The sequence below is a fragment of the Planococcus citri genome, chromosome 3, assembly GCF_950023065.1.
Source record: "Planococcus citri chromosome 3, ihPlaCitr1.1, whole genome shotgun sequence".
Classification (NCBI taxonomy): domain Eukaryota; kingdom Metazoa; phylum Arthropoda; class Insecta; order Hemiptera; family Pseudococcidae; genus Planococcus; species Planococcus citri.
The window spans coordinates 63467913-63484419 of NC_088679.1; the positions used below are offsets into that span (position 1 = coordinate 63467913).

Genomic DNA, 16507 nt, shown 5'->3' on the forward strand with positions numbered 1-16507 from the left:
AAAATTCACGGAGAAATCCCCGTCTGAAGTTTAGATGGGAGCGGGTCGCGGGACATAAGCACGACTAAATTCGTTCAATCGATTACATGCAGTCTTACGAACGAATGATGAAAATAACGAACAAATCGGTTTCATATTTCGACCGGTTGTCAAATTAGAATGCTCTCCGCAGAGTATACCCTTAAACTTCAATTTTTTGGCCATAGGCACCCCCTCTCCAAATTTTAGGGCGAAAGTAGACAGACAATATGGGTATCATTATCATATGAACCGAACTCGCTGAACATGAATATGAAGTTTGATTTGCAGTTGGACCCTCCCAACGACCACATTGGGGAGAGGGGTTGCCCAAAAATTAGAGTTTTTGTGAAAAATGCTTCATTATAGCGCTATTTACGCCATGCAACTTCTTAATCAAGGTTTTCTTGAATTACAAGTAGCCTACTTTTCAAGTACATGGTATTTAACTCAAAACTATCAGAAAGGTTTCTTTTTGGTGTCGATGATTAAATTTTTATGTGAGTTACCAAGTACATTGAAAACATAGGTATTACCTACCTACGTACTATGTAGTAGATTGGGTAAATCACCAAAAAAAGAAAAAAAAACTGGTATAATACACCACTAAACCGAAAGAATAATTATTCGCACTTTAGCGTTTCTTAAAATATGTATGAAGAGGTACCTATGTATACGTTTTACGCACCTACAACTGGCAACAGTCGTTCAGGTAGGTACCTGCAAATCGATGGAATGAGACGTAAAAATTTTTTATCTATTAATTTTTTTCAATTCCTTATGCAAATAAAAAACATATGCGTATTTTCGATGATTAACAAAACAAAATAATAATAATAAAAACTGCACAAAAATGATCGGAGATACAGTTTACTTGTTTTTTGATTTAAAATTTTTTTTTTTTCGGACACTTAACAGTTGAAAGTTCTTTACAGAAATAATGATAATATTTTTGGTATTGTTAGCCTAACACTCTTTGTTTTGAAAATCATATCTACAAAAAAAAAAAAAAAAAAAAAAAAAAAGGACAACGTTGCATAGGAGGCAAAGTCTGTTCTAAACAAAATAGAATATATTATATATATTTAAAAAAAAAAAAAAACGCCTTAACGCCTGGTAGGTGCAAAGTCCAACCATTTTCTTTCGAAAATTGAAAACTAAAAACTAGAAACATTGCTACCTGTACTCTACACAATAGCAACTGCATCATCGAGTAGAATAATAATTAAATGACTGATACTTGATAGCGAGATAAATGAGATTGTGAGGTGAGATAGAATCATCCATACGGACGTTTTATTTAAAATACGAGCACCAGGTATAGGTGGTATAGGTATAAAATGGTGATGAACCAATCTTATATACCTTACCTACCAAATACTACGTTGTTCTTGTATCGCTTTACGTAGGTATTCTACCAATAACTCACACACATTTGACATTTGCATTCGAGTGGTTTCTAAGGAAACCTAAAATTAAACAAAAATGATTAGCGTTGGCCGTTGGAAATGTTTTTTACCACATTTATTACTCGCTTATGTACACAGGCGAATCATGGGAGAACGATTTAGAATCTGTACTGCGCACAGGTTACTTCTAATATACTCGTACCTAGGTACCTAGGTGTAGTTCGCGTATCTACCAATGTACTCGTATTCAACCTCGTGGATTGTATCAGTTTCAAAAAACTGAAATATCTATGGTATACCGCTATACGAGTAGTACCTAATGCCCGTTAAGCAATAATTCAGAACCTATAAATTATTTGTTCGGCTCTCGCGTACGATAATAAAACGATCAAAATAAACTATGAGTGTGACGTGTGCGATCAACATTTTATATTTTTTCATGAAAAATGAATACCGTACCTGATTGGCACGAGACACCCATCACGAGCAAGTACGTAGATATTTTTGTATTCCTATATTTCGCAGATCTTAAGGTGCTTTTGGCTGACGCTGCAATTTGCGGTGTACGTACTTGGTTCGTTTTTCACATACCTACGTATCCTGGTACAGAAATCATGAAATATTGGACACGCACAAACGACAAAGAGCCCGTAAGCTATGTTTTTTATACCTATACCTGTACCTATTGAAGTGCACGCGTATTTCTTTCAGCCCGATTGAAAACGAATCCGTCGGGACAAAATCTACGCAAAGTACGTGGAAAAAATCTACCTCGAATCACCAAATACGACCAAACTTGCCAATTTTGCTTCATTTGAACGACGAAAAGGTATACGACGACGACTCGCAGTCGCATCCGATCAATTTACTGTCGGCTAACGAGGACGATGACAACGACGACGTCGTGACAAGTAAACGCGATCCGTCGGCCAAATTCGGACGACGAGCATCCAGCCAGTTCAGGCCGTTTATACAAAACGAAGACGCGTCCGCGGAAATTTTAGCCAATAATTTGCCGGCATGCGGTTCGCTCGAGCTCGATGAGCTTTCCAACGCGGCTAGGCGAAATTCCGCCAAGTACGGTAGACGTTCGCAGACGCATTTCACGTCCAGATCTTCGAGTATAGTATCCGGCGTGGTTGCGGCCGATGAAAGTCGTCAGCAGGCGAATTCGGACTCGTCGACTGGCACCATGATTGTCGACTCGAAGGACGCCGCGACGACGCCGGAACAGGACGCAGATTTGCTGAGTGTTTTAGAGAAATGTTCGATCAAATCCGAAGAACCTGTATCCAGGAAAAGTTCCGCCAAGTACGGAAGAAGAGCGACGTCTCGAAATAATTCTCTAATTTACGTGGATAACGACAAACCGCTGATAAACGTTTCCCAACTGGCATCCGAAACGAATTTGCAATCGAGTTTTGCCGCTAATCGCCATAATCATCATCAAACCTTCGATGGTAAAAACAGTACAAAAGATACGAAATATTCTTCGCAGTTTAATTACTCGAACAAAACGTTGGAAGAATCGTGGACTTCGTTGAAAATATTCAATAAGAAGCATAAAGGACGCATCGGCAAAAGTTTGTTTTTCAGATGCTTCGAATCTAAGTATACATTAGGTACCCAACACGTATTGAAAAACTTATTACCATTTCAGATAGTGAAAATACGACTAAACAGAAAGACGCAGTCAGTCAAGTAGTACCGGCGTCCGCTGCTTCAGCCGATTCTGTACCGGACGAATGCATTATTCCCGAGTTACCTAGCGGTCTTCATCTTACATTTGACATTACCGCAACATGGGGTGATAAACATTACGTTGGTTTGAACGGAATAGAATTATTCAATTCGCAAGGCAAACAAATCAAAGTAAAAGAGGTAGGTATAGCTATAAGATTTTCTTTCCTGCTTAAATAGATACCTACCTACTATAAGAAGCGAAATTAATTTTTTGATTTAAGATAACCGCAGACCCCGCCGATATTAATGTATTACCGGAATACCACAAGGATCCGAGAATTGTCACGAATTTGTTGAATAACGTGAACAGAACGCACGACGATATGCATCTGTGGTTGACACCGTTTACTCCTGGCGCACATCATTATATTTATATTAAATTTTACACCGTAGAAACCATCGCCATGATAAGAATTTGGGTAAGTTTGAACGATAATCACACTACATCGATAAGTATCAAGTATGGTACCAATCCCCGACTTATACTACGAGTAGATGGACAGTTCCTCGACTGTATTGAGCTCTATATAATATGGCTTACACAACGTAGATACGTACGGTATTGCAGGGCTGGTAGGTAACTACATTTACTTATAGGTACCTATTTCATTCATTCATTCTGCTTTCTTGTTTCTACTTTTAGAATTACAACAAGTCGAGAATTCACTCGTACAGAGGTGTTAAAAACATTCGTATAAAGTTAGACAATACGTGTATTTTTTGCGGTGAAATAGCCAGAGCCAGCGGAGAAATACTCGGGTCGCTGAATTCGTTTGGTGACGTAAGTTTTAGTTTTTTACTGAAAAAAAAGTTGTATACTATCTAATAAAATTACATTTTGAATTATAATTTGCGCAGACTATTTTGTACACACTGGATGAAGAAATACTTGAAAAAATGAGCGAAAACGACGACTCTTTCGAAGCCATAATAACAACATCGATCGTGGAAGGCATCAACGCACAAAAATACTCCGGTAGACCGCTAACATCGGCTTTAAATGTAAGTAGATCACCTGAAAGAAAAAGTCACCAGGGTGGAAACGAATGTGCCTGAAGTTACCTTGCAAGATAATCTTCGCCTTGGTAAATCGGCAGGCGAAGTTACACTGTGCAAGTATACAGGAAAGTTACAGGAATCGTATTTTGAGCACACCACAGTACCAGACCATCAACTGACACATACCCAATAACCTTTGAACAACTTTTCTTGTACAGGAGGGGAGAGGGGGGAGTTTTAAGTGGAATAATAGCCGATTTCGAGGATAAAATTTTTTTTATACCAATACAAAGAGGGGTGCGGCCAAGGTGACGATGCTAGGTTGTGATATACCCTGAGACGAACTTACCGTGCAATTTTCAGAGTTTTTCTATGCATAGGAGGTGAGGGGGGGGGAGTTTTAAATGGAAAAATAGCCAATTTCGAGGATAAAAATTGTTTTTGACCAATACAAAGAGGGGTGCACTCAAGGTGGTGATGGTGGGTTGTAGTATATGCTAAGACTAACCTACCCTGCAATTTTCAGAATTTTTCTATGCATAGGAGGGGAGAGGGGGGAGTTTTAAGTGGAAAAATTATCGATTTTGATGATAAAATTTTTTTTATACCAATACAAAGAGGGGTGCGGCCAAGGTGACGATGCTAGGTTGTGATATACCCTGAGACGAACTTACCGTGCAATTTTCAGAGTTTTTCTATGCGTAGGAGGGGAGAGGGGGGAGTTTTAAGTGGAAAAATAGCCAATTTGGATGATAAAATTTTTTTATACCAATACAAAGAGGGGTGCGGCCAAGGTGACGATGCTAGGTTGTGATATACCCTGAGACGAACTTAACGTGCAATTTTCAGTATTTTTGTATGGGTAGGAGGGGAGAGGGGGTGCACTATGGGCCAGGAGACCACCTAAAACGCGCGTAATTCAATATTTTATCCCAGTAGTCATTGATCCTTATGTTTTTGAGGTCGTAGAATCCGAATTTGATTTTTTTGGGTGGGGGGGGTGTAGGGGAGATGAAGCATGTATTTGGCGGGAAGAGAAAAATTCACGTGTGTGAGTTTGGAGCGATTTTCATCAAAATTATGTATTTTTGAAAACTAAAAATATCATAAAAAACCTAGGGGCACCTCGGGGGAACCAAAAATCATGCATTCCTATTCAGCACATACTACTGAACCTGTCCAAGTCAAAAAGTACGCGGAACTCGACGGTATTCGATAATTTTCATAGAAACACGAAAATCAACATCATGTAAAAAACGGTCACTTTGAAAAATTAATTTTGGAAAAAGCAATTTTCATTTCTCTCCCCTCTAACGCCTCACCCCTCCACCCCACCAAAAAAATATTACCAAATTCGGATTCTACGACCTCAAAAACATACATATCCATGTATCGAACGTTGATATGCTCAAATTTTTCATTTCTCCCCCTCCAACGCCTCACCCCCCCCCCCCCACTAAACGAAAAAAATGTCATCAGATTCGGATTCTGCGACCTCAAAAACATACATATCGATGTATCGCACGTTGATATGCACAAATTTTTCATTTTTCCCCCCTCTAACACCTCACCCCCCGGCCCTCTACATTTTTTTTTGCCAAATTCGGATTCTACGACCTCAAAAACATAAGGATCAATGACTACTGGGATAAAATATTGAATTACGCGCGTTTTAGGTGGTCTCCTGGCCCATAGTGCACCCCCTCTCCCCTCCTACCCATACAAAAATACTGAAAATTGCACGTTAAGTTCGTCTCAGGGTATATCACAACCTAGCATCGTCACCTTGGCCGCACCCCTCTTTGTATTGGTATAAAAAAAGTTTTATCATGGAAATCGGAAATTTTTCCACTTAAAACTCCCCCCTCTCCCCTCCTGTACAAGAAAAGTTGTCCAAAGGTTATTGGGTATGTGTCAGTTGATGGTCTGGTACTGTGGTGTGCTCAAAATACGATTCCTGTAACTTTCCTGTATACTTGCACAGTGTAACTTCGCCTGCCGATTTACCAAGGCGAAGATTATCTTGCAAGGTAACTTCAGGCACATTGGAAACGAAGCAGGTAATTTAGACAAATTAATGGTCGCTACAAACCCGCCGTTGAAATTTTTCAGATGCAAGACTTCAGACCTTTGACTCACGCTCAAAAAATAGACAACAAAGGACTGGAGAAACAAGCCATTTTGGAAACAGAACACAAAACAGCAAACAGCACCAGTTCGGCGCTATGTGAAAATTCGCTATCGATTAACATATTAAACGTTTGGGATAAAAATAGTCCGTTTATCGGCTTAACCGGTCTGGAAGTAATCGGGCAAACTGGCGTAATGGTAGACATAGCTGAAATCGAGTGTAATATACAAAATGACAGTATCAAAAGGTAAGTATGTTTTTACGTAGGTATACTCGTAGCTCAAATGCGCAGATCTACCTATATGCGTAAAAAATGAAATACGAACTAACAACTCGGTCCGATTGAAAATAAACTTCAGATTACTGAATACGAGTAAGAATAATCTCACCGTCGATGAGAAAGAAATGTGGCTGATTGAATTCGACGAGTTACCCGTTATAATAACTTTAAAATTTTCAACTCCGGTACATTTGTCGGCGTTAACGATTTGGAATTACAACGCGTCGCCGGAATCATCGTACTACGGGGTTAGTGTGATTGTGAAGCTCGCACTCTCGCACTTGGTAATGATTTTGGTTCGCCTAATTTCTAAAATCCGTACGCCAACTTTTACGCAGGTGAAGCTGATATCTTTGTCTGTCGACGGTAAAGAGCTGAGCGATCGGCAATTCATCGAAGTGAGAAGAGCGCCGGGATACTGTCATTACGATTTTGGACAACGAATACCTCTTTTGAAACCTTTAGAGTTCAAAAGTGCGTCCATAAACGATAATTTATACTCGGCGCTTTCGTTACTATCGCCCAGAAGTAAGTGTACGCCAAACCTTATCTCCTGCTAGAGCCCTTCGTACTAATAAATTGCCGAGAAATTAAACGAAAGTGTTTCACGTATGCGCAGGAGTGGAAGTATCATCTTACGAACACCCGACTGCGCCTCGGGGATTCGTATACCAACTAGCGGTGTTGTCCACGTGGGGTGACCAGTACTACGTCGGTTTGAATGGTATTCAAATGTACGACATACAAGGGCGCCTAATTATGTTGAACAGTAACAGTAAGTACCCCTACTCGTACCATACCTACACTTTCGCAAAAAGGTAAAACGAAATCGCCCGGTAAAATAACGAAATTTCCGAAATGATTATATGTACGTACAGACGTGAGCGCGCATCCGCCGGACATAAACATCTTGAATGAAATAAACAACGACGTTCGTACGGCGGATAAACTCGTAGACGGCGTTTACGATACCATGGACGGCTCTCATATGTGGCTAGCGCCAATTCTGCCTTCTGAAGTACGTAAGATGAATCGAATCCGGCATTCGCCGCAACCTTTTGTTTACTGTTTGTGTAATTAATTACGAGTACTTGCAGCTGAATAGAATATACTTGATTTTCGATGAACCGATTTCCATCGCTATGATTAGACTGTGGAATTACAGTAAAACGCCGAGCAGAGGAGTAAAAGAATTTGGCGTAAGTTATTTCGTATACATTTTTAAAATTTAAAACATTTCTTACTTCTATCCGCTATACTCGTACGTGTATTTCCCTCGCAAAAGCGTAAAATTATAAATACGCGTGTAACTAGTGTGATGAATTAAATAAGCTTTAGATAAAATGTTTCGAACTTTTATTTAATTCAACACCAGTTGACAAAGCTCTTAAAATTATAAGATGGTTCTGATAAAATAGTCAGTTGCTTGAGCTTTTTATAAAGAGATCTTTTAGGTGGAGTGAGGATTATTCGCCAAGCAAGAAACAACGTTAGTCGTTGAGCGAGAAACGAAGTCGCTGAGCGACAAAAGATCATTGAACTTTATTTAAAAGCTCGCAGTGCGAGAAACAACGTTATGGTCCATCTGGGCCAATGATTCGGAGCTCGCGACGCGAGAATAAAAGGGGCTCCTCAAAGGAGAACAGGAATTTTCATATTGAGAAGGTTTCTGTTCATTACAAATTGACCCTTTCCTTTCAAGAAAGTGACCTCACTTTCTAAGCTCAATCAACTGAAATTAAAATTAGGTACACATAAAAGTACAAAAAAAAGTTCTAAGGGTAAAAACATTCTTACACGATTAAATTCTTAAAGTCATAAAATGTATATGGAATAAAATTCAAAGGTAATGTGTAATTGGATTTTTTTTTTTTTTTTTTTTTGAAAACAACAATTATACAAAATCTAGAATATTTTGGAATTTATAGTCTATTTCTACTGGTGCGTCATAATTTGATGAGTAGGAGAAATACAGGAGAATAAAATATTTAAACTAATGACTAGAATAATTATTCATTCAATAAAAATAAAATACATTGCAGCATTTATGAACTACTTTTTTTTTTCTATTTTTAAAATAATTCAGCTTTGAATTCTTCTGCTCATATTTATGGGTTTTTGAAGAAATTTATCACCTCATGGGTAATGTACATTGATACCAGTATTAGGAAGTGGGTTGAGGTAAACATTAGCTTTCACTTGAAGCAGTTAGAAGTTCAACATTTTTTTTTGAAAGAACATTTGATGCTTGATGTAACTCATTAGTCATTACAGACCATCTAACCAAGGTGGGAATACCATTCTGAAAGAAAAATAGATTTAGATTTTCAAGAATATATGAATTTTAAATGAACAAAATGATACTTGAAAATGGTTGAGTGTATATCTGGAGTCTGGATTATGTCAATTTTAAGTTGATGGGTTCATCATATCTTCAGTGGTCAGTTTCATTGTGTACATATAAGCTATTCTTGAAAATAAAGAAAAGATATTAAAAATGAAGAGACAAATATACATGCAAAAAAAAAAAATTTCTTCTGCAAATATTGTGGAGCAAGAAAAAGATTGTTGTGGGGAAAAAAGAAGAAGAATAACTAGAGAATATGAGTTATAATATGGAAAAATAGATCTACAAAATGGAATCAGTTTTGTTTTAGCCTAGAATTTAATTTTCTGTTCATTACAAATTGAGTAGGTAGGTATTTTAAATTTGAAATGTCTGAGCAAAAATTTAAATTTTAAGAGGAAAAAGAGATTTTGGAAATGAGAAAAAATTTGATAGAATTTAGATATGTAATATACGAGGAAGGCAGTATTGGTTACCTTCTCACATTTTAAAAAATGAATATTTGGTTATTTTTCATTATTAGGCATTATTTATTTTTTTTATAAAAAATATTTATCATGTTTTTTCGGGAGATACACTAGAAAATTTTAAGCATATTTGCAGCATTTTTTTTTGTGCTATTTTTATTTTTCAGGAAAAGTAAGAGGGAAAAAAAGTATTGCTGAAAGTTGAAAAAATTGAAAAAATAAAAAACAAAATTTATTAATAATTGCTTGCAAATCCAAATCTATATCATAGGTGCAAAAATGAATCTAAAATACTTAGGAATGCAAAATACAGTGCTAAAAGAGAATTATTTTTAAAACAATTTTAAAAAGAAAATGAAGAAATCGAAGGAAAATAAAGGAAAAAATTGTTAGTAAGAAAAAATCAAAGCAAAAAATTTACATAGTTGACTAAATTACAAATAAAAAGTGAGGAGGGGGTAGCCAAATATGGATCATACACTGTACCTATGTTTATTTCAAGTCACTTTTTATTTGAAAAGAATTCATTGGAGAAGTGGGGTACCTAATCAGTAGGGCTAGGATTTTTATGATAATGCTTTTTTTTTGTAGCAACACCCTATACGGCATAAATATATTTTCTTTGCGTTTCATTCCATTCTGAGGCGAATGGTAAAAGTTGATAGTGCTTTTTTTTTGCTTTTTTTGGGTGTAAATGCTTTAAAATGCTTATTTTGGGCAAAAAAGGCGGAAATTTTGCTTTTTTGGGGATTTTTTTCGTCGTTAGCGCTTTTTTTTGGTAAAAATTGGTAAAATGAAGAAATTAGTTCTAAAAATACAAAAATTTATCAACTTTTTGCACATTTTTGAAAAAAAAATAGTTGTTAAAAAAAGATGAGTTCAAAAAAACAAGGGAGGAAAAACTGAAAAATAACAGATTCAGTTTCCATTTTTCAATTTTTATTTTATTTTATTTTTTATTAAATTTTTAGTTTCAGTTTTTCTCCTTTTTTTTCTCCTCTTCATCTTTTAGTTCATTTTGGTTCAAGTTGCACACATATTTAAAGGAGGTATCTTGCTCGGTTTGAAACAACCTTCATTTTGATACGTAACATGATAGGATTTGATAGCGCTTGTTTTTGCTTTTTTCTTACATTTTTCTTGCTTTTTTATAGCGCTTAAAACGTGTTTGATAGCGCTTAAAAATCCTAGCCCTACTAATCAGGTAAGGTGTACCGGGGGAAGTTGGAATTCGGGGTAAGTTAGAAAACTTGCTCCAGCGCCTAGAGGTTTATATCTGGCGAAGTGCCACTAAAGGTGACTTGAGGGTACTACCCCTACTTCATCACGGCATGAAAATTTTTGCGATTCAGTTTCATTTTAGATGTCTTTGGTTCAATTGTATTTTGTTGTTGTTTTGAACTTATTTTGAATTTGGTCTAAAATACAGACTTTCTATTTCTTAGTTTTTCGCATATAGCGGACGAACCGTGCGTCCTAGTGAAAATCTGATGAGAGTGATCTCAAAGAGAATTAAATTCTCTACAATTTTGTTTTTGTGCAATTTTTCTAGGACGCTCGGTTTGTGATCTACGCCTCTGCAAAGTTTAGCCTGTTCTGACTTCCCCCAATTGGGGTAAGTCAGGACAGTTTATATTTTATTCCACTGAGCGAAAGCTACTGTGTCAATCGCGCTCAAATTTTTACCATAGGTTAAGAACCCTTATGGGAACCTACATAATAAATTTGATCCATATTGGTTCATTAGAAGGGAAGTAACAGCTGGTCAAAGTTGAAATTGCGAAAAATCATTCTGACTTGCCCCGGTGCACCTTACATATAAGAAGTAAATTTTTGAGTAGGTAGGTACCTAAAACATTTTCATTAGAAACGATTACTTGATAATAGTGGGGTTTGTTAGGTATCCTAATGAAAAAATTTGAGCTTCAATATCTTGAAAAATTACTAGGTTATTTTTATTTGTAAATCCCAACTGTCATAATCACCATAAAAAAAAATAATGAGGATTATTTTATGATGCATGTAAATGTGACAATTAATTTGCATTTGATTCTTGGATAAATTAATTTAGAATAATCTATATAAAACGAAATGATGCTACAGTTATAAGTTCGTTTGGTTATTAGGTTCATCAAAGCAGCTATTAATAGCATGTGTTCAATGTCAATGCTGGAGAGAGAGATAGACAAAGAGAGACAGACAGCAGTTGAACATTAGTATGTTAGAAAGAGAAAATTGCGGAGCATTTTTATCATAGTTATAATTTGTTATAGGTACTTGTAATATGGCCCTATTTCCTATGTTTCAGTTTTAATGAATTATTTTTGCTGGCCACACAAAAATTTCATAGGGTAGAGGGGTATATTAGTTTGATTTACTGCAGTAAAAAAAAGAAATTCATTCATTCTACTCTCATTTTTCAAGTTTTCAAATATTTATTTTCTTCTATTTTTTTCTCTTTTTACTTATTTTCATTTTTTATTTTTTTTATTTCATTTATTTATTTTTTTTTTTCATTTTTATCAATATATTTTGCTGGTCTCCAAGCATGAACATTTTCTCTTAATTCTGTTCAATTTCTTCATGATTTTTATCATAGTATTTTATCAATTGCTTGATGTTTTAAATTCAATTTTGGTTCATCTAGATGAATTTTGGAGACCTCCATTAGTTCTTCCAATCTTCCTTTCATTGACTCAGTGTTTAGACAGCTGGTTGTCAATGGGTAGGCAGGGTATGCCATACACTAGGAAATATGGAGAAATTTTACAAAAATTTGAAACTGGTTTCAAATTGTAGGTGAATGTTATAGATTTGACTGGTCTTCATAAGTCATTTCTTTTTTCTTCTTCTTCATCATTTACATAATAGTATAATGTCTTGCATAATCAATGATTCATTTTCTGATAAGCTCCTTGTGAGGGACTGCTGTGAAAACTGCTGAACACTAATTTTATTCCAATATCATGGCAAAATGCTTTGAATTTTTCATTATTGAAGTCTTTTCCATTTTCACATGCGATTTTAGTTTGGCAACCAAAAGACAAATAAGGTCATAGATAATTCAATGACATTTGTAGCATTTACTGATCTTGTTGGTTATGCAAAGACTAATTTTGTTGCTTTGCATATACCCACTAAAATGAAAGTATTCCTTCACTAAACAGCAGTGGGCCAACAAAATCAATCACAATGTGTGATAAAGTTCACATTCTGTGAGCTCAATGGGTTTAAGTAAACCTAGTTGGTTTTCTTTTTTCTAATTTGGCAATCAAGGCAGGATTTGATGTACTTTCCTTCATCTTTATTTAAAGTACTCCAGTAGAATTTCGTAATTTTTCAAGGGTTTTTCTTATTCCAAAGTGTTCACTTTCTATAGCTTTGTCATAGTATGCTGGAATTGTTTTTTTTTTCAACAAAGTGAGATGTAATGGTGATGAGGTTATTTTTTTTGGATTTTTGAGTTGAAGGATTCAATCTTGATTTAAAATGTAGATATCTTCTGCTAATTTTCTTGAATTTTGATTGATCACTTTTTGGGTTTTTATTCAATTTACTCTTCAATGTGTAAATTAATTTGTTGCAAAAGTCTTTCTTTCTTTTCATTTTTTTTTTCATTTGAATAAAGTTTCAATCAAAAATCAAATTCTGAAAGTTTAAAAATCATACAAGCCATTCTTGAATTTGGCTATTTCATGGTTTCCATTAAAGCTGTTAATTCTAAATTGTAGGTGCATAACTTTTTATCATTTTCTGTCTTGGCTGAAGTTTTCTGCTAAAAAATGTGACTGGTTGAATTTTTCCATCATCTACATATTTCAAATTTTTTTTGAGAAATTTCACCATCTATGGCTGAATTTGGAAAATTCTGTTTCAACAATGTGAATAGTAGGTATCTTGTTATTCTTTATAAATGGCTAAAACTGGTTCATTCATTCATCAGAGCATTTTGAGATATTTAAATGCATTTTGCATGTCCAATTTTCCATTTAATTTTATCATTTTTTCTTCGGATTTCCTTTTGATAGATCTGTCAGACAGATAGTAAGTTTTGAAAAATTCTGGATAAATTTTCATATACTTAATGAGATTTTTTTTTTTTTGTTCAGAAGTTGAATGAATGGAAATTTGAATTTTATAATGTTCTGAGTAAAATAAATTATGAAGTTGTGTTTTTATTTAGTTTAGATTTGTTATTAGATTAAAAAGCAAAAAATTTTGAAGAGAAAGAACCAATATTTTTATTTTTATGAATGGTTTGTTGAGTAGTGTTATGGATTATTGAGTTCAAAAGTATAGTTATGTTTTGCAGGTACCTATTATTAATCTGTCAGTTGTAATAAGTTTGGTATGTGTAAAAGGGTACAATGTGTTTCAGCATTAATTAAAGAAAGCCAATTTTTATCCATAGACATAATATATTTATTTGGATTTTATTTTAATCAAAGTTCAAAATTGCTGCATTTTTAATTTTAAAAAATGATTCCGAGAATTAAATTTTGGGCTACATGCATTGTTGTTGTAAATTTCATTATTTTCATTTTATATTTAACTATTTTTATTCTTTTTTTTTTTTTTTTGTTGAAAAAAAGTAATTTTAATTTTTGTTGAACATTTTTATAGTTCAGTATCATTGGTTGGATACTTTCAAAATTTGATTCCATCGAAGTTTTCAAGATTTTGTAAAGTTTTTCTAGAAATTAAAGAAATATCATCCCTATTGTCAATAAATTGCAGACCACTTTTTTATTTCTAAAATTTACATTGATTTGAATATTATTTATTAAAAAAGGGGGGTATTTTGATATTCCCAAAGGTTCAATATGATTATTTTCAATTTCATCATTAACAAAATATTTAATCAGAATATTTACGATTACTTATGAATTTTGTTTTTTTGAATAGAATTTTAAGAGTAGGTACACTGGTACAGTGTATGGGTGGGTTTAATAATTATTGGCGATTCTGTTTTTGAAGAAGTTTCTTTTTTTTTTTTTAATTTATTTATTTTGGCATTGTTGTCATTAATGAATTGGTGTTTACAGAAATCGCAAAAAATGTTTCAAGAAATTTTAGGTTTATTAATATCAGTAGGTATTAATAAATTAGGGTTTCATGTTAGAATTTTGATATATGGGGAAAGGATTTTGAAAATAATTACGTTTTTTGAAAGGATTTTATGTTCTAGAAAAATATCCTGGAGAAAAACCTTTGAAATTTTCATAGTTGAATGTTTGTCCAAAATATGTTGGGGGAGGTTGAAGTGATGCTCGGAATTGGTATGGTTTAAAATTCAAGTAAAAAGGAGCAGAAATGGGTTTTGACATGAAAGAAACAGTCAGATTTTGAATAATATTAGTAAAACTTGTGTAAGTTTTTGCTATGTTAGCTAGCTCCAATTTTAATTGTCCAAGTGAGTTAATGCCAAGTGCAAGGAAGCAAGCAATAAAAAATTGTTCATATTCGTTCATACTTACCTTGAAGTACTGGAACAACAATAACCAATTTTAAAAAAAAAATTGATCAGCAAAATCAAATTAATTGGAAAAAGAATTACGAAAACACGAAAGTTCAACAATTGAATTTAAAAAATGTAAAAAAAAGCTCGCGGAAAGCTCAACTTTTGTCCGGGCGCCAATTTGTGATGAATTAAATAAGCTTTAGATAAAATGTTTCGAACTTTTATTTAATTCAACACCAGTTGACAAAGCTCTTAAAATTATAAGATGGTTCTGATAAAATAGTCAGTTGCTTGAGCTTTTTATAAAGAGATCTTTTAGGTGGAGTGAGGATTATTCGCCAAGCAAGAAACAACGTTAGTCGTTGAGCGAGAAACGAAGTCGCTGAGCGACAAAAGATCATTGAACTTTATTTAAAAGCTCGCAGTGCGAGAAACAACGTTATGGTCCATCTGGGCCAATGATTCGGAGCTCGCGACGCGAGAATAAAAGGGGCTCCTCAAAGGAGAACAGGAATTTTCATATTGAGAAGGTTTCTGTTCATTACACTAGCTTCATTTTATCGGTTTCGAGGGCACCACGGGGTGAAAAGGCTCCCCTGTTTGCTTATTCGGCACAACCTTAAAAAAGAGAAATCTCTCAATACCTATTTTTCTATTCATTTAACCACCGATTAATATATAACGATGATAATCATCGATGTTTCAGATACTGGTCGATGATTTATTAGTATATAACGGAATAATGGATAAATCGAATCCTTCGGATCAAAAAACTTCGTCGAAAACCATTATATTCAACGTAGAAACGAGCGCCGTTTTCAATTCCAACGACGGAATTACTAGGTAGGTATTATGAAAGTATATTACTCGAGTAGAGCGTTCCTTTTTTTTTCATACGCCGCAGCTTACCGTTATACATATTTTGATGCAGAATCAGCGACTTCAAAAATTACGAACAAGATGTCATCAACGAACGAATAAGTTCTCACCAGGGAAAGCTAACAGCTGACCAATCGCAACGACCGTTTACATCCCTGAGCAACACCAACAACAGTAACCATTACTTGCACAAAATACTTTTACAATAGAAACGAGCGGTACTCGATCTCCGGTTATTAAACCGATAATTCGACTACGATCGCGCTGAAATTTACAAATCATCGATTCGATTAATTCAATCAAAATGCTCAATTTTTTTAAATACCTACCCCAGCAAAATACTGATAGCTGTGATTTTTTTGTAATTTAATTAATACGTAGTAATATATTACTTGATAACGATAACGGTGATGAACAATAAATAGAGAATTGAAAGTCTTATCTCGATATCGATTTTTAATCTGGCGTATATTTTTTTTCATCTACCTACTCTTCAATGTATCGACCAAAATCGCTGTTATTGGGGAGAAAAATTTTAACATCGGCGGCCATATTGTGTTTTTTATACAGATTTTCTCGACTAACAGAACGGGCGCGTATCATTCGAAAACGTACTTACACTTCGAATGCGTTTTCATTGAAAAACAAATCTGTTATGATTGAAATAGCGCATGTATTTATGCATTTCTTAATTGACGAAAATATTAAAAAATTACAAAAGTTCATTGGAACCCTTTTAATTAGAGCACTATAACGAGGGTACGATAGTCACT

The 16507-nt window shown here is 34.6% G+C and overlaps 1 protein-coding gene and 1 long non-coding RNA gene across 3 annotated transcripts; one reads left to right on the forward strand and one right to left on the reverse strand.

The window, feature by feature from the left end:
• The first annotated feature begins 1051 nt into the window (after positions 1 to 1051).
• On the forward strand, positions 1052 to 16175 carry LOC135841930 (katanin-interacting protein-like). 2 transcript variants are annotated; one of them, XM_065359151.1, is made up of 14 exons: positions 1054 to 1917; positions 2139 to 3010; positions 3088 to 3308; positions 3392 to 3589; positions 3814 to 3951; positions 4029 to 4172; positions 6282 to 6547; positions 6660 to 6828; positions 6919 to 7108; positions 7200 to 7355; positions 7459 to 7598; positions 7678 to 7779; positions 15562 to 15698; positions 15787 to 16175. In XM_065359151.1, the coding sequence occupies exons 1-14, from the start codon at positions 1874 to 1876 to the stop codon at positions 15941 to 15943; spliced, it is 2934 nt and encodes a 977-aa protein (XP_065215223.1). In that variant the 5' UTR covers positions 1054 to 1873; the 3' UTR covers positions 15944 to 16175. The 2 variants fall into 2 exon arrangements, with proteins under 2 accessions (XP_065215224.1, XP_065215223.1); XM_065359152.1 differs by lacking the exon at positions 7200 to 7355 and having other exon boundaries at positions 1052 to 1917.
• Positions 3866 to 6390, reverse strand: LOC135841932 (uncharacterized). Its single transcript, XR_010558025.1, has 2 exons — positions 6262 to 6390; positions 3866 to 4185 (listed from the first exon to the last, which is right to left on the reverse strand). It is a non-coding gene; the product is annotated as an uncharacterized LOC135841932 (long non-coding RNA).
• Positions 16176 to 16507: the final 332 nt, after the last annotated feature.